The sequence below is a fragment of the Ptychodera flava genome, unplaced genomic scaffold (genome assembly GCF_041260155.1).
Source record: "Ptychodera flava strain L36383 unplaced genomic scaffold, AS_Pfla_20210202 Scaffold_79__1_contigs__length_559180_pilon, whole genome shotgun sequence".
Lineage (NCBI taxonomy): Eukaryota > Metazoa > Hemichordata > Enteropneusta > Ptychoderidae > Ptychodera > Ptychodera flava.
The window spans coordinates 177743-199334 of NW_027248401.1; the positions used below are offsets into that span (position 1 = coordinate 177743).

Below are 21592 nucleotides of genomic sequence, written 5' to 3' on the forward strand. Positions count from 1 at the left end.
TTTTTGTCAAGATATATGACCGTCAGTTGCTTGAGTTGCCGTGGTTTTGGTGGATGTAAGATTGCTGAGCTCTTTCTAAAGGCGGTAGAATGTTTAATATGTTGAAGACGCTGTTACTGCGTCGTTCGTGTTTTCTCCCTGTATAAACCTCAGCCTTGAGTCAAGACGTGTTAAAGCATCATTCCGGTTGGTTGTTTGTCAAGTCTTGCCTTCACTAATGTGTTTTGGTTCTTTTGTGTGCGATTATGCTTTGTTTTGGAATGTCGCATTTTGATTGGTTGTGAGTGAAGTCTTTTGAACTAGTCTAGGGGTCGATTTCTTCTGTTTTGGGTGACTTTGACACTTTTCAGTACTTTGACTTTTACTGGCGGGAGAATCTGAGAAATTTTTCGACCACGGGTTAAGGAGTTTGTGTGGTTGTCTGTGCAGATGTGTATGTGTGTGCGCACGTGTGTGTGCATAATTTAGCCATGGAGGTAAAAAGCGATAACGCTGACCACATATGTTTTAGGGCTGAATTAGAATTAGCTAACTAAAAGAAAATTCACATTTCCTAATAAAGATTTTAACTCTATTGTTGTACTGTGTTTTATTTTGTGTATATTATATACAGCATACAGTCTGCACTGTGTGTAAAGTCTATCCATCACAGATCTTTGCCGTGTAGAAACATAGGCAGCAGAGGGGGCTACTGTCTACTGTGGAAACAGATATAACGAGGAAAACAATTATCCATGTCTTTGGTGGGAAGATCGTCCCTACACACACCGTGGTGGGAACAACCACCTTGCAACCTGCCTATTATAATTATAATTAACTAATCTGTTGACACTAGTAAGTGTTTGACAAGCTTGCAGCTACTGTCCATAGGCTGCGGGACAACTAAGCGACCAGATCAACACAAACAACAGATATGAACTGAAAATGCTCACATGTTTCATTATATATTGCAGTTATTTGTAAATTTTAACCTTTGCCACATGTATGCAACTTCATTGACAGTATTATGATCAACATAATGAATAATAATCACCGCCGATTAGGTCTTGTGAAAGCTCATTAGACATGCAAATTATAATTTAACTGACATGAAAATGTGAAATGACTTTGGCATTGTTTTTACCTGGTATAATCATCAATGTGCATAGCATATTTTAGCAAATTTTGATCAAGTAAATCCCAGTAATATTCCTAATAAGCAAAGTTCATTAAATATGTAATTAGGAATGGCTTAAGTAAAAATGCTTAATGATTTTCAATAATGTTGTATCATGGTATCTGCAATATATGTAGCAAGTTTTGTCAATTTTGTCAAGTTGATTCAGATATATATCTCTAATTAGGAAAGTTCATTAAATATGCAAATTAGGAATTGGCTGAAGAGAAAATGCTCAATGACTTTCAATAATATTGTATTATAGTGTCTGTAATGTACATAGCAAGTTTCATCAATTTTGATCGAGTCAATTCAGATAAATATCCCTAATTATGAAAATTCATTTAATATGCAAATTAGGAATTGGCTAAAGTAAAAATGTTCATGACTTTCAATAATGTTAAATCATAGTATCTTTAATATACATACAAGTTGGTCGATTTGATCGAGTCAAATTCAGACATATATCCCTAATTAGGAAAGTTCATTAAATATGCAATTTAGGAATTGGCTGAAGAAAATGCTCAATGACTTCAATAATATTGTTTTATAGTGACTTTAATGTACATAGCAAGTTTTATCAATTTTGATCGAGTCAATTCAGATAAATATCCCTAATTATGAAAATTCATTATATGCAAATTAGGAATTGGCTAAAGTAAAAATGCTCAATGACTTTCAATAATGTTAAATCATAGTATCTTTAATAACGTACCAAGTTGGTCGATTTTGATCGAGTCAAATCAGACATATATCCCTAATTAGGAAAGCTCTTAAATATGCAAATTAGCAACTATCTTTCATGTCACCCCTTTATGGTTCCCACTACTGATATATCTTGGTGTGATCAACATTTGTAGCAAATCTCATCAAATTGTGTGCAGTCGTTTTTAATGTATATCCGTTTTTTCTAAAATCATTAATTATGCAAATGAGCAAAAAGTATGCAAGCCACACCCACCAAAACTAATCAGTTCTTGCCATTTGCTAACTGAATCTATGTACCAGATTTGATTCCGATATGATGAGCCGTCGCATTAGGATTTCCGTCCAGCGTTACTTTGAGGTCATTATTAGTTCATAAAATTGCATGACGAGTTTACAAACACAATGGTACTACAGAATCCCTTTCCATAAATGCTGTTAATTAACAATACCAGCGGTTAATTAACGTACGCTGATTTTGCATACGAAAAGCTATTTAAGCTGGTTGAGGGTACGTTCACAAAGATCATTGCCCTTTGAACTAAAGTTTTCCTGTCACACAGAAAATTTTTCCATTGTCTTCTGGCTCTGTGTCACAGTCAATTACTCGTGCTACGTCCACCAGCCGGCCTCGTCAACTGCCTCTACCATTTCTCCTTTCTTATATGTAAGAGTGGCCATACTGTTTCAAACGGTTTATGGCTAACATTCATTGATTCGTTCCTTTTACCGGAGATGTCACAGGATACGCGCAGCTCCTGGAGTAAGGACAGGTTACGTTTTTTTCATGTGCATGAAAAGCTGGACACGTGGAAAGAACGTTTCATGCGTTCTGATCACATTTGCATCATATAATCGATGCGTTAACTGAATTGAAGCGTCCGAAAATAGGAACTTGAATGAAAATTGACGAAGAACGGTATTTTGTTTCACCATCTTTCTAAAACTTAGTTTAGAGCCTAAATTAAAGAAAAAAAATAGATTACTTGCATTGAAAATGGGTAGTTCACTTTTCCTGTCAACATAGTTCCATGTGCAAGCATATGTGTGTGCCCGTTGGTATTAAGTGTTTCGTTACAGCCCTGATGTTCCTATCATAGCACCAGCTGGATAAGATAAACGCAACAATGGAACATTAACACCTTTGGGGATTAAAAGTCTTCTGTTTGTCAGCCGAGTTGACAGGCAGCAACTCGGGTTTCAGGTACCATCCAAGTTAATGGAGCCTTCCCGTAACGTACTTTAGCGAATTCCGAATTTGCATATTTAATAAATTCTCCCAATTAGGAATATATATCTGAATTAACATGATTGTAGTTGTTGAAACTCGATATATACATCCAAAGATACTATGATATAACATTATTGAAAATCAAAAGACATTTGTACTTCAGCCAATTCCTAATTAGCATATTAAATGATTTTCATAATTAGGGATATTTATCTTAATTGACTAGATAAAAATTGACGAAACTTGCTATATACATTAAAGACACTATAATACACTATCATTATATTGAAAGACACTAAGCATTTTTTCTTCAACCCATCCTAACTTGAATATTTAATGAACTTTCTTAATTAGAGATATATATCTGAATCAACTTGACCAAAGTAGATAAAACTTGCTGCATATATTGCAGATACCATGATACAACATTATTGGCAATCATTAAGCATTTACTAAAGCCAACTCCTAATTACATATTTATGAACTTTGCTTATAAGGGATATATACTGGGATTTACTTGACCAAAGTTGGCAAAACATGCTATGTACATTGATGATTATGCCAGGCTAAAACAATATCAAAAGTCATTTCACATTTTCATATCAACTAATTTATAATTTCCATGTCTAATGAGCTTATATGGCCTGAAGGACTTGGCCAACGGTAATAACACTTGCTATATAAAGTGGTAGTAGTGATACAATGACAGCAGTAAAAGAACTTTAATATTTTTATTCCAGCTAATTACATATTTGTATACTTCATGACCTAATCAGAGGTGATTATTGTTCATAATGTTGATCATAATACTTTCATTGAAGTTGCAAACATGTGACAAAGGTTAAAAATTTACACATAACTGCAATATAAAATGAAACACGTGAGCATTTTCAGTTCATATCTGGTTCGCTTTAGGCCTTCGTCCACAGCGGTGAATAGGGTCTAGGCTAAAGGAAATCTAGCTTTTTGAGTATGTTTCGCTGAAAAAGCTACAGAAACCAATGTCATCGTCATCGTAAGTACATTACCGCTCAATTGCATAGTTTTGAAATGCGGTCGACACTGCTTTTCATCGATAGACGAGAAACGATCGCTGGTGCATTGAAAACCGCTGTCAATCAAATAGATGTGTAAGCCACAGCGTGAATCTCCGAGTGTATTGGTACTGTAAACAGGTCCTAACAATACTTAACTCCTTTCAGCTTACGCTCAGCAGTCGACTACAGTAGAGTAGTGGAAAGACAGTAGAAACGACTGTAGGTGATAGTAGCGTTTCGTCCACGCTACGAACCGGACGACGCAGTGTCGCAGAAATAATTGTATAAACCAGATATGAACTGAATATGCTCACGTGTTTTACAACAGGTTCATTAATAGTAGTACGCTTCACAGAACAATAAGATATATGTTATTACTATATGTAGCAGGTTTTTTTAAACTTCGCACAGTACTCTCAGAGTTTAATCACTAATTACAAAACTTTATTCAATATGCAAATGAGCTGTTAATTAACTTGACACTTCTAAATGCTTTATTGGGATAGTTAGATATCCATCAGATAAACATTTGTAGCCCGTTTTATTTAATTTAATGCTGTAATTTAAGAATAAAGTCACTAATTACAAAGTTCATTAAATATGCAAATACACCCTAAATAACTTGACACTGTTCAATGATTCACTGTTCAATGATTCATAGCACAATTAAATATTTATCAAATCAATATCTGTAGCACGTTTCACAAAATTTTGGTGCCGAAATTTCAGAGTTATATACCTAATTACAAAGTTTATTAAATATGCAAATGAACCCTTAATTAACTTTACACTACTAAATGCTTTACAACACAGTTAGATATCTGTCAGATCAGTATATGCAGCAGTTTTCATCACATTTGATGCAGTTATTTCGGAGTTATATGACTAATTATAAGACTTCATGAAATATGCAAATGAGCTAACTATTAACTTGACACTGCTCAATGCTTCTCAGTACAATTGGATATTTATCAGATCAACATCTGTAGCAAGTTTCATCAAATTTAACGCTGTAATTTTGGAGTAATATCACTAATTACAAAGTTCATTAAATATGCAAATGAACCCTTAATTAACTTCACACAACTAAATGCTCTACACCACAATTAGATATCTGTCGGATCAGTATCTGCAGCAGATTTCATCACATTTGGTGCAGTTATTTTGGAGTTATATCACTATTACTTCATAAAATAGCACTATTCACTTCATAAAATATGCAAATGACCAATTTGTTAACTTGACACTTCCGAATGCTTCTAAGTACAATTAGATATTTATCAAACAATATCTGTACCCAATTTCACTGAAGTGGGTGCCGTATTTCAGAGTTATATACCTAATTACAAAGTTCATTAGATATGCAAATGAACCCTTAATTAATTTCACACTACTAAATGCTTTACACTACAGTTAGATATCAGTCGGATCAGTATCTGCAGCAGATTTCATCACATTTGGTTAATTATATCGGAGTTATATGACTAATTACAAACCTTCATCATATATGCAAATGAGCTCATTTATTAACTTGACACTGCCTTATGCTTCTAAGTATAATTAGATATATATCAAATCAATATTTGTTGCAAGTTTCATTAGTTAAGTGCAGGAATTTCAAAGTTATCTCACTAATAACAACAGTTCATTAAATATGCAAATGAGAAAATAATTGACATGACACTCACAGTATCATCATAATGTTCTTAGATCGTCATCTGTGAAAAGTTTCATGAAATTTTGTGCAGTATTTCTTGATATCTGTCTACACTGTCATTACCGTCTCCATAGGGAAACCATTGTACGGAAAAAAACTGTATTGCATAACTTCATTAATATGCAAGTCACACTAACCAAAATCTAATCATGTCCTTGCAAGTAGCATATGGTACCTGTGTACCAAATCTGACTTGAATCCGTTCAGGTCGTTTTTGAGTTATCATGTAAACAGACAGACAGACACACACACACAACACACACACAACACATACACCCACACATGGACACACAGACAGACATCGCTATGACAATAACCCACGTGTTTACACACGTGAGCTAAAAATGATATTAGTGTGCTTATGCCGCGAGAAATTGCTATATATTTCACTTAGACCAATTCCCATGACAACAGTCCTGGGAATTTGGAGAATCATAACCTTGTAATAGTGCAAATCAACATTTTCTGGATACTGTAGTGTGGCAGAGAATGAGAATGGAGGAAGTTAGGCTATGACGTCGGACTATCAAGTACGGTTTCCCGGTGTTGCTAGGATGAGAAATTATGAGGTGCTAACCTATCCTCGTTAATTGAGATAAGCTGATAAACAAAGCCTGATTCATAATCGATTACGTTCTTTTGGCTACTCTACAGTCTCGTGTAGGAAAAAACGTACAAAAGAGAGTGTGAATGATCAACGTTCGATGTGCAGGTATGACGCGTAAATCCATGCCAAAATTAATACCTTACATTTTGAGCCAAACTTCATTCAACTCTCGCTCAGTGCGACCCAACTGTGGCCACCTTCATTCAGCTCTCGCTCAGTGCGACCCAACTGTGGCCACCTTCATTCGGCTCTCGCTCAATGCGATTCAACTCTCGCTCAGTGCGACCCAACTGTGGCCACCTTCATTCGGCTCTCGCTCAGCGCGACCCAACTGTGGCCACCTTCATTCGGCTCTCGCTCAGTGCGATTCAACTCTCGCTCAGTGCGACCCAACTGTGGCCACCTTCATTCGGCTCTCGCTCAGTGCGACCCAACTGTGGCCACCTTCATTCGGCTCTCGCTCAGTGCGACCCAACTGTGGCCGACTTCATTCGGCTCTCGCTCAGTGCGACCCAACTGTGGCCAACTTCATTTAACTATCGCCCAATTCCATCCAATATTGTCGCCAACCTATCCAACTTTCACGAAACTCAATGCGACTCGCGTAATGCATTCGCTTTCCGCCGCGACTCGTTTGAATCATGCTCCCTAGATTACCTTTGAAGCTCAACTCATTTGATGACTCTGCATTCGTCTTGCTTTTTGAGCTGAACGCATTCGTGTCGGGGGATATTCCGTGTTTGGGGGGGGGGCTTGGTTGGGGCGAACCATTTTTGAAATGGGCGCCACAGCATGCAGATCTGATTCAAATGAAGACACTTTTGAGTTGAAACTTACCACGCGTGATTTAGAGTCCATTGCATTTACTTTACTTATGTGAAGGTGATTCTATGTTATGTTATCGACTCTGATTTTACTTCCAATTGACCGTGCCAGAATGTGGTTCATGGCAGCCAACCCATCATTAAAGTGACCAACTTTGCCATACTACACGAGACGTCACAGGGCATCATAGAGACGTCACATGACGTCATTAAATATTCATATGTTTTCTGTCATTGTCCTGGGGGATCAAATATTCAACCCAAAAGTCTGTTGCGGAAGTTCAGATTTACAGTTCCAACAAAGTTCTTGTTATCACGTCGTCTAGCTATATAAATAATTCTGTTGTCTTCAATGGATTAGGAGTTCGTTCGCGCAAATATTGTTTCCAATAGCAATACATTAAACCAAGCGACGGTATACCGCTGAATTTCGACTAGATCCCTTTTAGAAAAAATTTAACTAATTTTTGTATACATTTTTATTACCACAAATGTGATGTAAATTCTCCATTTACAAGCAAAAATATTATTATTATTATTATTATTATTATTATTATTATTATTATTATATTATATTTAAGCTCTCGCTATCACTCGTGCATATGTCGTGAATTGGTCAAATCTCGATTGGCTGGGTGTGCTTTATTGCTTAAATATTTAATACCGATTATTAGTCTAAGAATAAAATGATGTCATTCTCCCATACCCGTTGTATTTAACAGAGTTTCTAATTCTGTTTTGATTTTTTGATTTTTCTCCCCTTTACAGTAATTTTATTCTCAATGTACTATTTCCCTAACCAACTGTAGGCCTACTGTGTAAGTCTTCTCATTCAAAATGTCCTTAAACTTCATAATATTAGATGACCCATTTTTTAATGATATGAATATTGTCTGTTAATTATAATAGAATCATAGTACCAAAGATATTGCTTTGAAAGCTGTTTCCGAAGTTACGAGTCGCATTGAGTTTCGTGAAAGTTGGATAGGTTGGCGACAATATTGGATGGAATTGGGCGATAGTTAAATGAAGTTGGCCACAGTTGGGTCGCACTGAGCGAGAGCCGAATGAAGTCGGCCACAGTTGGGTCGCACTGAGCGAGAGCCGAATGAAGGTGGCCACAGTTGGGTCGCACTGAGCGAGAGCCGAATGAAGTCGGCCACAGTTGGGTCGCACTGAGCGAGAGCCGAATGAAGGTGGCCACAGTTGGGTCGCACTGAGCGAGAGCCGAATGAAGGTGGCCACAGTTGGGTCGCACTGAGCGAGAGCCGAATGAAGGTGGCCACAGTTGAGTCGCACTGAGCGAGAGTTGAATCGCACTGAGCGAGAGCCGAATGAAGGTGGCCACAGTTGGGTCGCACTGAGCGAGAGCCGAATGAAGGTGGCCACAGTTGGGTCGCACTGAGCGAGAGTTGAATCGCATTGAGCGAGAGCCGAATGAAGGTGGCCACAGTTGGGTCGCACTGAGCGAGAGTTGAATGAAGGTGGCCACAGTTGGGTCGCACTGAGCGAGAGTTGAATGAAGTTTGGCTCAAAATGTAAGGTATTAATTTTGGCATGGATTACGCGCCATAGTGCAGGGGTTAGCAATAATTTTGAGACACTAGGCTACGGGCTAGTCGCCAAAAACAAATCACTAGCCCTGCCTGAGTTTCCACTAGTCTGCCGGTGACTTGGTAAATTTTGTGAAAATCATGGTTTCGTCGCCCTCTCTACAACTGGGAAAAATGCGTTTGATGTGGAGATTTGCCGAAATCATATAGAGTAGAGATCCTGTTTGGTCTACTATTAGGTCTACATTGGACGAAACTTGTTAACCAAAACAATATAGCAAATGCCATACTAATCTCGCATGCTTACATGATAGAGCTGTTGGCCCAATATGATAATTTTGCACTTACCACTGCTATACCTCAATGTTGTAAATATCTCGTTGACCTCATTGACCCTATCGATTAAAAACATTTTATTCCTCTATTCCCATGTAAAGATTGCGGAAATAAACGAAATTGCAACAAATAACACAGAAAATATTAACTTTAAAATTTGAGTCGATTACGATGCCGATGGTAGTTGACTCCAGTACATTATGTTGATATGAAAATCATGGAAGGCTATGTTTGGGGACTGATAAGTCAATGTCAGGAAGATTGTTTTATGAAAGAATGTGTAAAGGATGACAAAATAATGTACAATTAAAGTTCAAGTGACGGAACTGCAAGTAAAACCAAATATTTTGCAGTATATACAATCTACGGCCCCTATTCCATAATAGAATAATCATTTGATGTCATACCCCCCCATGGCTAACTCGGCGCCGTAAACGACGTTCGTTTTCTCACTCGACACGGACGATTTAATAAGTCATGGTTCAAATGACGATGGATTTCACTGATGACTACTACGAATTTCACAGCCATATCGTTTCTATTTTGAACTTTGAAAGGCCTTTTGTATTCTCATGCTGTAAAGGCGTCCGGGAAAGGCATACTGAGACGGCACAATACAAGAGCCAAATACGTTCAATATTTACGTAGACTCATTACGTTTTCCTGCATAATTGTTTTCCTTTTTTGAGATTAAATTCAAGCCGTACTTTCTCCTAAGTGGTTTTTTTCCCCCAGGATTGCATTCGTACTTTAATATTGAGCCTGGGTAAAGAATGTTATCTCAACTGTGCTCGGAAACCGTCCCTGTGTTAGTCTTGCTCTTTTAGCTTTGCGGTTGCTATTTCGTTCGATGCTATATGATTCTGGACATGCCTTATGTATCTTTGGGAAGTAGGCACTAAAAATTACATGCCGAAGGTGACAATGGCTATTCAGTAAGCTCGGACATATCACCAGTAACCGTGGACAAGTGGATTGACTCAGTCCTGAATTACGTACGTATAGAATTTTTATTCGACTAATTTTACTCAGTTTCTCACATTTACTTGCTTCGTGCGGTCACATGCGCTGGTCGATGATGTTCTCTTTTGGCGAATCGAAGAAACACGTCCTGAGCCAAGGCAACTGGATGACTATGTCGTTTTGGGACATAGTAGTCATGATGGCACCATGGAGCTAGCTAGCTCACTGATGGCACCAACCTTGCCAAAATACTACTACTTACGTTCTACATGACTTTGAAAGAGACGGAAAAAAAAGAATCGGCAGTTCCGATCGCAATACGTTTGCATTGTCGACTTGAGATGTTTTCTTGGAGAAGAAACAAAGTAGACATCGAAAAAGGACCAAACGGCTCATTTTTGGGCCATCACTTCCTCTAAGAAGGAGAACCATAAGCTCACGTGTACAATCGTTAACACATTGATGAAAAGCGGCGCAGGATTTCTAATATCCCAATGTCAACGTTTTTTACACAACACTGAACAAAAAATTTACAAGCTTTGTGAAGTACGGAAAAAATTCAAAAATTTACATCCGGGCGACACGTGCCTGCAATAAGCCTTGTCCCAGTTCCGTACGCCATTTTGAATAATTAAGAGGTCAAGAGGTCAAGAGGTAAGAACCATAACAAAGATTGCGCAACACGTACGTAGCTCTGTGCAGCAGCAGACAGCAAACCCGGACGCAGACATTTGCCGCTCTCAAAATTTTTGCCGATTACAAGGTAAGTGTTCACAGTTGCAGTTACAGCCAGTCTGCTTGTAAGTAGCATAGAACAACCAGTGTTCGACGTGTGACGGTGAAATTTTTTGATATTTTTTTTTTGTGGCGACCTGAGCTATGTGGTAGCCTATCATGTCACTGGATAGTGCTACGGTACAGCGGTACCAATATTGAGTAAGATTGTAGATGTATATGTTCAATTCAATATGTACACAATAAACAACACGGAAACAAGATCTAGGAAAATATGTCAGTTATAGACATTTTAATTATAATGGTTACGTTTATGTTTTTTCAATAAATAAACTTGAACAAGTGTAGGCCCATCATGGTAAATGTTGAAATTTGTTAGCAATGTATGCATGTTTTGCATGATTGTTCATATATGATGTCAAATATTTACAGCAAATGATATTTATTATATTGCACAAATGTTTGGTTATGTTCAATATAGTTTTTCTTACATTTTTAGATCTCACATTTGCAGGATTTGGACCAGAAATTTAAAGTTCATAGCTATCTTCAGGCAAGCTAGCTGCAAACTTGTTACAGGTAAGTTGTTGCTTCTTAAATTTTGCAATTTAAAAAATACCTAGATATGGCTTTGTTCAAATGAAATGATTGTTCCAAAACTATGCAAATTGGGGAAAATAGAAATATCAGCCAAAATTTGGTAATCCATCCAGTATCTGTTTGCCTGAACCGTGTACAGTCAATAATATCAGTTGGCTATGCATAGAAATAGACTATTCGGCTTGTGATGATTGCTGTTTTAGCTCAGTATTGCATGTCAACATATACTGGTGAATTTAAAGCAGATACATAATACAGATATTGCCAAAAAATAATCACAAGTTACAGTTTTGTACTTTTCAGATGACAGAGACTTTTTGCTGACTAACTAGCAACATTTTTTTTCTCTTAGAATGCCAACCTGTTCCTGTTCAGTGTATGGTTGCACAAACAATACCTTGAAGATCAGAGCATGGAAAAGGCAGTTTTGTCAAAGACATCAGATTCATCATGGTGTTGGTAATTGCTTCTGTGCACCACCGTTTCAACTTTTCACATTCCCATCAAAGGAAAGAGAGTCTGATAAACATAAAGAATGGATTAGGCGTATGAATCTAATGGACTTTCAGACAAAAAAGAATTGGATGCCTGACAAATACAGCAGAGTCTGTTCTGAACACTTTGTTGATGGAAGACCAACCACAGAAAATCCATACCCAAGCCTGAAATTAGGTTACTCTGCAAAACTTAAAGCACCAAGAAGGAAAATTCAGAAGTTTCCAGCTTCAGTTCCAACAAAGAGACAAAAAGCTTCAGATAGTGAGGATTATAGTGACAATATGACCAATGATAATAATAACAGTAATAACAACTCACAACAGTACATACACAATGAACATCCATTTGACTTCAGTGTTAATGATGAGCATAGTTACTCTTTTAAGTGTAAATGTGTTACCAGTTGCACATGTAAAGGTTGTGAAAAGAAATCAAAAACTATAAAATTGTTGCTGGAACAAATTGACGAGTTACAATCAAAATTGGATGATAAAACAAATCTGTCATACGTGACATGTAGACAAAAATCAATGTGTGAACAACTTCTAACAAGTGATAAGAAAGTGAGACTCTATACCAACCTACCTAGTTTTGCAAAGTTTGATTTACTCTATAAATTTATAGCACCAAAAGTAGACAAAATGAGGTATTGGTATGGAAGAAGGGTTTTGTTTCAACTAAAGTACCAAGGAAATTTTTACAGTCACCAAAGAAATTTGGACCAAAACGAAAGCTAAGCAGAAAAGATGAGATGCTCCTTGTTCTCATGAAACTTAGGTTTTGTCTTTTGAATGGCGATTTGAGTGATAGATTTCAAATATCCATTAACCATGTAAGTCGTATTTTTAATACATGGATTAGGGTTCTTTCCACTGAGCTGCGACCACTGATATCATATCCTCCTAAAGAGTATATTCTGCCAAATCTACCTAGATGCTTCCAGCGTCACTTTCCCAGACTTGTGAGCATTTTGGATTGCACAGAAATTTTTATTGAACGTCCCAGAGATCTTAAGTTGCAAGCACAAACCTGGTCTGATTACAAAAAACATAATACAGCTAAAGTACTTGTAGCTTGCACCCAAAGAGGTTTAATAAGTTTCATATCTGAAACATGGGGAGGGCGAGCTTCAGATGACCATATTGTCCGCAACTCAGGCTTTCTTGATTTAGTTGAACCTGGAGACCAGCATTTGGCAGACAAAGGATTCAGTTTGACTGGGGACTTTCTTTTGAAACAGCCCAGTTGGTAGTTCCTCCTGGTCTCAGAGGTAAAGACAACACACTGAGGTTGCTGTCAAATTAACCGAAAAATTGCAAATCTCGGAATCCATGTTGAACGAGCAATTAATCGTTTCAATGATTTCAGAATTTTTACAGAACATTTACCCAATAATATGATACCAGTGATTGATGTGTGATTACTGTATGTGCAGCACTTTGCAATCTCTTGCCAGCTCTTGTCAGGTAATTTTTTTTGTTTTACTTGATGTGTAAGTTTTCAATTAATTTATCAAACACCACAAATTTCTTGTGAATTGAAACTGGACTTTGTCCAATATATTATTTATTCTATTAAGATAAGTAATTATAATGATATTATTTCCTATGGTATTTATTATAATCAGCCTAGCTGATTACAATGTCAATAATATATATACAACAGTAATATTTATTCTGTAAAGATATAAATTATAATATTTAGTGTGTGGTATTTACATAATCAGCCCAGCTGACTACGTCAATATATAACAACACATATTTATTATGTACAGATAATGAATTATAATGATATTGTAGTGTCTATGGTATTTTTAATCAGCCCAGCTGATTTCTATGTCAACATATAATACAGTGAAATGATTAATTGAAATAAATGTTTTCAATTAACAAATATTGGCACCATTGTCTGATGTTCCATGCAAATCAATTCATTAAATGTAATCAACAGTCTAAACCATTGCACATTTCAATTGAACTATCAATGAGGCATTATTTGATATCTTTTGTTGTATTCAACTTCCGCTAGTTGATATGTAAAACATAAACACTTCTGAGGTGATAGACTGTTACACCCATTGACCCTGTGAAGGCTATTCCAGTTTGTCTTCACAATGGTATCTAAACTGTCAACATGGTCACAGTGTCTATACGCACAAAATGCATCATGTTTACATTTGAATCTAGTCTTGAAACCAGAATTCACTTGTCAACAACAAAAAAATATGATGCAGTCTAAACATCAGGTGCCGCCACCTGGTATTTTGCAAATATCAACAAAACATGTTTTGAAGGCTGATATACCGATTTTCTTATTTTTGACCTGACCTAAATTTGGAGGGGAAAGTGAGAGCTGTTTGTAACTGCCCTCCCACTGGCATACACTGAAAATATGCCCTTCTGCTGAATTCTGATGCCCACTGCCCTCCGGTACCTACAGTTTGCCCACTCCCCACAACAATTCAAGCTCCCCGCTGCGCCCCCCCCCCCCCCCACCACTACAATTCCCCATGCCAATTAGCTGACCACTAGGCAACCCAGATCAACACCAAAATCATGTGAGTAGTTAGCAGTTTACTGATGGAAAATTGCTCCCTCTAATTTAGGCGCTTAATTTCTCCTCAAGTTCTATCAACCACGTCGCTTTTTCCTCCCTTACGTATTTTTGGTGGCCCCCACTATCAAAAATTTTCTCCTGTCCGCTGAAAAGTAATAAATTTCTTCCCTGCCCACGGTAAATATCGATATTTTCTGCCAGCCCGCTGATTAGTTTTGAAATTTGCCGGCCGCTCAAGAACTTAGCATGAACAACTTTTTGCACGAACTGCTCAGTTGGCTGCACCTCAAACATGTACAGGCATATAGTTGACAAAATGAATACTGCATATCTCAACATGCCTGTAGAGTAGAACAATAAACTATATTAAAATCAAACAGTAAAAAAAATATCAAAAGTCAAAGTCACTGGCCCTTTAAAGGACTAGGGTGCATTTAGCAATCAATGTCAACTAGCTTCTCTGAATGTATTGGAATGTGATTTAGTTTGCCCACTTGCATGAATGAGACTTTAATTCAGGTAGCATGTAATGCTCATAAAAATATCTCAAATTACTCTTGACAGATTTCCAGTATGAACTGTCAAAATCAATTCTCTCAAAGTGAAATCCGTATGATGAATACACAAAAAAGTCACACCACTGTTTTTGTGTAATAGCCATCTGGCCCTGTACCTGGGTATAGTAAGCGTGGTTGCGTTTAAGTTTTGTAATACCATCTGAAATTACAAGATACTGTGAATTTTCAGCACTTGGTGATGCATGAGAAATGGACAATGGACATTTACATTCAAACAATCCAGTTCCACAACAATCACAATTTACAATGGCATCTGGGCTAGCACCAAGATAAATATCTAACTTATCAATGAACAACCCACAATCATAAAGATTTACATTTTTGTGTCCTCTTTCTTTCATCATTTTGAGATACTCTTCCTTTGCTATTGGCTCCATTCTCCTCCCATATTTCAAAGCTGAAATTTCAGGATTAGGAACTACACATCCTAATAGTTTACATGTTAAGGACTTGGTGTTAACAGACTCAGGGCTTTCAACACTTTGAAGTGTTTTCACTTTTGTGAAAACCGAATGAAAGTTTGAAGCCGTAATTCGTCCATTTCTTTGTTCAGTCCAAAGTTCATTGTCATTCTGTCCTAGTGTGCTTTGTTCTATGCAAGTAACCATCTCACTTGTGTACTTGGGAAAATCTGCCACACTCTCAATATTTAACTGTGAGAAAACAGCACTAATTGCTGGTGGAATAGAAGCTGGAAACACCTGAGAGGTTTTAGATGGACTGTCAAATGCTGTATTTCGCTGTGGTGAATGTTCTGCAAATATGACTGATAAAGGTGACAACTCTTCTGCTCTCTCAAGAAACTCAGTGAATGTCATTCCTTTGCTCTTATTTCTCTTATGAGGCATAAACTCTGTCCTTTCTGTTGGGTTGATGACCTTGTTATGATCTGTTGGAAAATTTGCAAATAAAAATGATTCCATTATGTGAACTTCTTCCTGCGATTGCTTTCCTGTATGATGAAAAATTTGATCAGGGTTCAAATATCAACATCACTCAAATTCCAGAACTTGCTATCAGTTTCGTCTGAGAGTATTTTAGATCAAAATTCTAATTTTTCATAGGAATTCCAAGAGCAGTAAACATTCTAATCTTCAACTATATATTACCTTTTCAGTGTTGCAAAATATTTTCATGGCAATCACACTTCATCACTTACACACAAATAACAGTAACAGTAGAAATTAATGTCATCCTTAGATCAATTCATTTCCTACAATTTCCCATGATTACAATCATTTCTCTCTCTCTCTCTCTCTCTCTCTCTCTCTCTCTCTCTCTCTCTCTCCCCACAGTATGTGTATACATAGTATATAAATACACACATACATCCATATATAACAATGTATGTATGTATGTATATCGAGTGCTGTAATTTTCCACGAGGACATCTGTATACTTGTATGTATATATATAATATATATATATATATATATATATATATATATATATATATATATATATATAAATAAATAATAATAACACAAAATTACTTAAAGTACAAAGTAATGATATCTGTTACTTAAGTTTCATGCATCCTGCAATCATACTCCTTCTGTCTGATGATTGCAGGATGCATAAACTTAAGTAACAGATATCTTTAGTTTGTTCATGAAGAGCAGTTGTGTTATTATATGTAACGCTCTGCTTTAGCAACCAGCACTGTAATTTTCAACAAGGACATCTGTGTGGATATACAATATACATATATACAATATATATACATATATATATATATATATATATATATATTATATATATATATATATATATATATATATATGTATATATATATATATATATATAATATATGATATATATATATATATATATATATATATATATAATCAGTGAGTTTGTGACAAATAACGCAAAGTATAGTGCTCGATGCGTTTCTGCAGGGCATAAGTATTGCTAGGTGTGGAACTTAGGGCATCATTTTTTATTTTTGTGTTTCTCAAGTCCCAACCGACCGTAAATTTCAGCTCTGACATGAAAATAAAAAAAACTTTGTATAGACTGAATAGACAGAACATTGTACTGGAACAAATACAGATTTCTTTGATTTTGGTACCTTTTTTTATTTCGACCACCCGCCCTGCTGAGTATCATTCCTCTGGAGATGAGAAACAAAAAAAATAAAAGGGTCCCCTTATCATGGTTACTCTACAGACTGTTTGATGCACTTGGCAATCGTCAGGAGTGATGTTGGCAGGCTCATTGCTACCTATATGTAGGGTCAGGTGTCTATGCAAACAAGGCGGTTGTCTTGGCCGTTAAAATGTTCATATATATGTGTATATATGTATGTAGAATACATACATATACATACATACATGTACACACAGACAGACAGACATATGTATATATATATATGTGTGTGTGTGTGTGTGTGTAAATGTATGTATATATGTATATATAGTTATATATTAACATACATATATATACACATACATACACGTACACACACACATACATACATATATACATATATAATATATTATATATATAATATATATATATATATATATATATATATATATATATGTATATATATGTAAATACATACATATACATATTTATATATATATATATTCAATGAACTTACCATTATTCTCAGCATGAGGAGATTTCCATTTCATTACTTTCATTTTCGTTGGTTGTACTATAAGTGATTTGCCAGCTGCTTTCCATGTGCAAGGTAGGGATGTTTTTGATTTCAAAACAAAAACCATACTTCCAGCAAAAGTCAAGTTTCAACAATACAGCTGTTATGTGATTGCATGATCTACCAAGCCTGTGATAAAGGGATACAGAATGTATGTTGTTTGTTTGTTTGCAATAATTATATTTAGTTTCAATCATCAGTGATGAACAAAACTACAATTATTTGTCAGGATATTAAAAAGATAATTATGAACATGATATGGCTGTAACTTAAATTTTTCATGAGATTTTTTATTTCATGCATGCTATACACATTTTTTGAATCTCTGAAGTATGACTAAATGCCTTGTGTCTGGCTAACAATAAAAACTATATATGATCAATATTGCACTGTTATTGTGACAACTGAATTTGCAAATTCAAACTCACATTACAAAACTGACCATGCAGGTTTACATGTTGTGTTGAAAAAAACTAAATGTTACACTGCAGCAGAGCAGTTCAGCATGCTCAGAGAATCAGCATGAAACTCACTTAAAACTATAACCCATGCACAAAAAAATACAATAGTGAAAAACCCATAACAGTTGCAGCTACTATTCCTTTAAAATGAAAATGACTAGGCATTACTGACACTGAATTTTGCGGACATTCTAATTGTGAGATGAATGAGTTAAAACTTACCCAGCTATACAAGAACAGTATGAACTTTTGATTTCTCCACTTTCTTTATCTATTATCACCCACAGGGTGTGGGGTTCATCACGGATTCTCTGTGATGGAATGCATTTCGACTTCAAACAACAGTATGGGCTGTCATCAGTGACTTTATGATACAGTATCTCAAACAGAAACAATGAAGAAAAATAACTAAATGCTTTGCCCTCTTTGTAGTCTTTTAATAACCGCTTAGAGAGGCTTGCACATGTTAAATTAGTTTCATGCTTCTGCAAGTATGTTTGAATATCTGTAATCATTGTAGGAGGCCACTTTGACATGCCCACACTTTCATCTTCCCATCCTGACTTTAAATCCAGAAGGGGATCTGGCAACTGCTGATCATCAACATTTAAAGTGGCTTCATACTGCTTTTGTCTCTCAGCTTGTCGCTCACTTGCTGTCTTTACCAGGGGAATTTTCAGAAGTGATGCGGCATATGCCAATGCAACAAGCTCTGCTTTCCTCCCAGACACAGGAAGATCCCTTTTCCTTAGGAAGTCCTTCAATTGTGGCACACCAAATCTAGTAAATGCATCATAGGTCTCTGTGCTTTGACTTGCCATGTTTCTCTATGAGAAACAGAACATTTCATAATTTTATACACCAAATATAAAACATGTATACGACTCTTAATCTAACAAGTTTAATTGCATCATTTGTTCAAAGTGAGTTTCACCATGATATGAAAACACAAATTTTTATTTAGAAAACAGAGTTATCAAATCCCATCTCATTAATTTTCTGCAAATGGATTTAGTGGAAACAAAAGGAACAGTACACACTCTAATGAAAAAATCGATGAATCGATCAGTCAGTCAGTCAAACAATTGACGATCAAACAAGAAAAAATTATGTGACTTTTATTATGTGACTTTTATGGACTTTTATTGACCAAAACTGGCAAAAGTTTCCCCAGGAATTTGAATATCTTTTTGACCATAAATGACAACAATAATCATAAAAATACACTCCGAATCTCAAAATATTTAAGAAAATCTACAATTAACATGCACACAAAATGCCAAAGCTATCTGACCAGTATTTTGAAGAATCAGATTTGTTGACCAAATGACAAAATGTTACCACTGCTGTACCGTAGCCGGATATCCACGGGGCTTGATCGAGACTTCGCCCATGTCATCATTGAGTCATCAGATATTCATAGCAATCACAAATTCATAGCAATCACAATGACTTATTGATACATAACTTACAGATGTGCCGGCTATCAAACACAGTCACGATCAAAGATACACGCATACGTGACATGATAGGCTACCAGTCATATAGCGTAGCTCAGTCGCCAGAAAAAAAATATCAAAAATTTCATCGTCACACGTCGACAACTGGTTATCTATGCTAGCTGACAAGCAAGACTGGCTGTAGAATGCAAACAGTGAACACTTACCTTGTAATCGGCAAAAAATTTTGAGAGCGGCAAATTTCTGCTTCCGGGTTTGCTGTTCTGCTGCACAGAGCGACGTACGTGTTGCGCAATCTTTGTTATGGTTCTTACCTCTTGACCTCTTGACCTCTTAATTATTCAAGATGGCATACGGAACTGGGACAAGGCTTATACGGAACAACCAGATTGCTTCTGCTTAGAGGTGTGTTGCGCTCATCCTTGTTTGTTGTGTATCTATGTGGTTTTTTGTCGACAGAATTAGTAAATAGGAAAATTTTGCGTCAGTCCATACAGTTTGGTTAATGAGATTTTGTGCTGCGGATCAGTCTATATACCTAACTCATGCACATTTGTTGCGTACCTGGCATTTTCACAGCAGTTTAAATTGGATCTGTGGTGTGATCTGAAAGTTTTGTGTTTTGTGCGTGCCAGCACTTGTTAGCTAAGGCTAATCAGACACACATTTAATCACCTTCCACGATCAAGCCGATGAGGTGGCACGTGTGGACAACGAACAAATGGCCATACTGTATATCACGCCAGTCACTGATACTTGCCTTCTTTTGTCATAAAAGTAAAATCACTCACATGAGTGACAGCTTTTTATTCGCCCCTTTGCATCATTCCTTGCATAAATGCATATGAAATAAGCTGGTTACCGTTGAAAGGGTCTTTAGCCGGACACTTCCTGGTAGCGTTACTTGCTTTTTGCTTTTTCACATTACTGTCACGCTGGATCATTATTGATACCAAACTTTAAACGTTACTTTTAGATGATACAGACTGTCAGTCTGAAGTAATAAGCCGACAGCAAATGCGGTCATAAAGTTTTCCCCAGATTGAGCGCTCTAGACTATATAGGACTGCGATCGATTCCCGATAGTCGAAACCGATTTTAGGTATGCAGTGTCAGATTTCTTTTACAGACTGCCTGACTAACAAACACTAAATGTTGTAATTTATGAAGCGTGTGTGTTTCACCACATATAGCCGTTTCGTTGGTGAAGGGTACTCGAAACGTAGGCCTACACACGGTCCCTCAACAAAGTGGCTTACATAAGCTCACTGTATGAGCGAATATACAGTAGAAGTCAGGTCTCGCTGCCACTCTCTACGATAATGCAATCATGAAGTTAATGGTACAACTATGTCCTGTAAATCGCAAAAAATCAAATTCGCAGATACATATACCTAGCTTATGTTATACGACTGGTAAATGACATTATGCTAGCAAGTACTTCGGTTTTACAGATACAAAGTTTCGACAGAATTTTGAGGTTTTGAACGGGTTACGAGTATTTGATTCAACGCTACCGACGTGGCCCTAACCGATGTATTAGTTAGGCTTAACCATGCCGGGCAAAGGACATTTAAGTGATGTCATATACGCCGGCCTACGAAGCGGATAAGCTGACGGTTAAGTAACGTATCGCTAGGTAAGCAACCGACAGTTCTCTTCGGTCCAGTCGGATCAGCCATTGAATCGATGGCGAGCCGCCGAGAAACCGTTGCTAAACCGGAAGTGTAAACAGCTGATTTCATGCAGTGGATGTCGTGACACACATGTGTTAAGACCTCACAGTGGTCTCTGACTTCAAAGTGGTGCCCATCTAAATATACGGTAAGATAGGGAGTTAAGCTCAATTGTGACAGCACCTAACGCATATTAGACGCTTTTGGAATCATAGTGACAAATATTATGCA

The 21592-nt window shown here is 36.7% G+C and overlaps 2 protein-coding genes across 2 annotated transcripts in view; one reads left to right on the forward strand and one right to left on the reverse strand.

The window, feature by feature from the left end:
- The window catches only part of LOC139128937 (uncharacterized), a 180719-nt gene that overhangs the window by 105514 nt on the left and 53613 nt on the right, over positions 1–21592 (forward strand). The gene's annotated exons all lie outside the window — the stretch shown is intronic.
- LOC139128935 (uncharacterized) lies at positions 14643–19939 on the reverse strand. The gene is made up of 4 exons (XM_070694626.1): positions 19892–19939; positions 18448–19052; positions 17705–17893; positions 14643–15985 (listed from the first exon to the last, which is right to left on the reverse strand). Exons 2-3 carry the CDS (start codon positions 19044–19046, stop codon positions 17713–17715), a joined length of 780 nt encoding a protein of 259 aa, XP_070550727.1. The 5' UTR covers positions 19047–19052; positions 19892–19939; the 3' UTR covers positions 14643–15985; positions 17705–17712.

Bases quoted from the DNA above. Each gene is read 5' to 3' on its own strand.
- LOC139128935 (XM_070694626.1), bottom strand. From the start codon at position 19,046: ATGGCAAGTCAAAGCACAGAGACCTATGATGCATTTACTAGATTTGGT. The intron at 17,894-18,447 runs GTAAGTTTTAAC...CCTTTATCACAG, and splicing joins TACTGTTCTTGTATAGCTGG to GCTTGGTAGATCATGCAATC.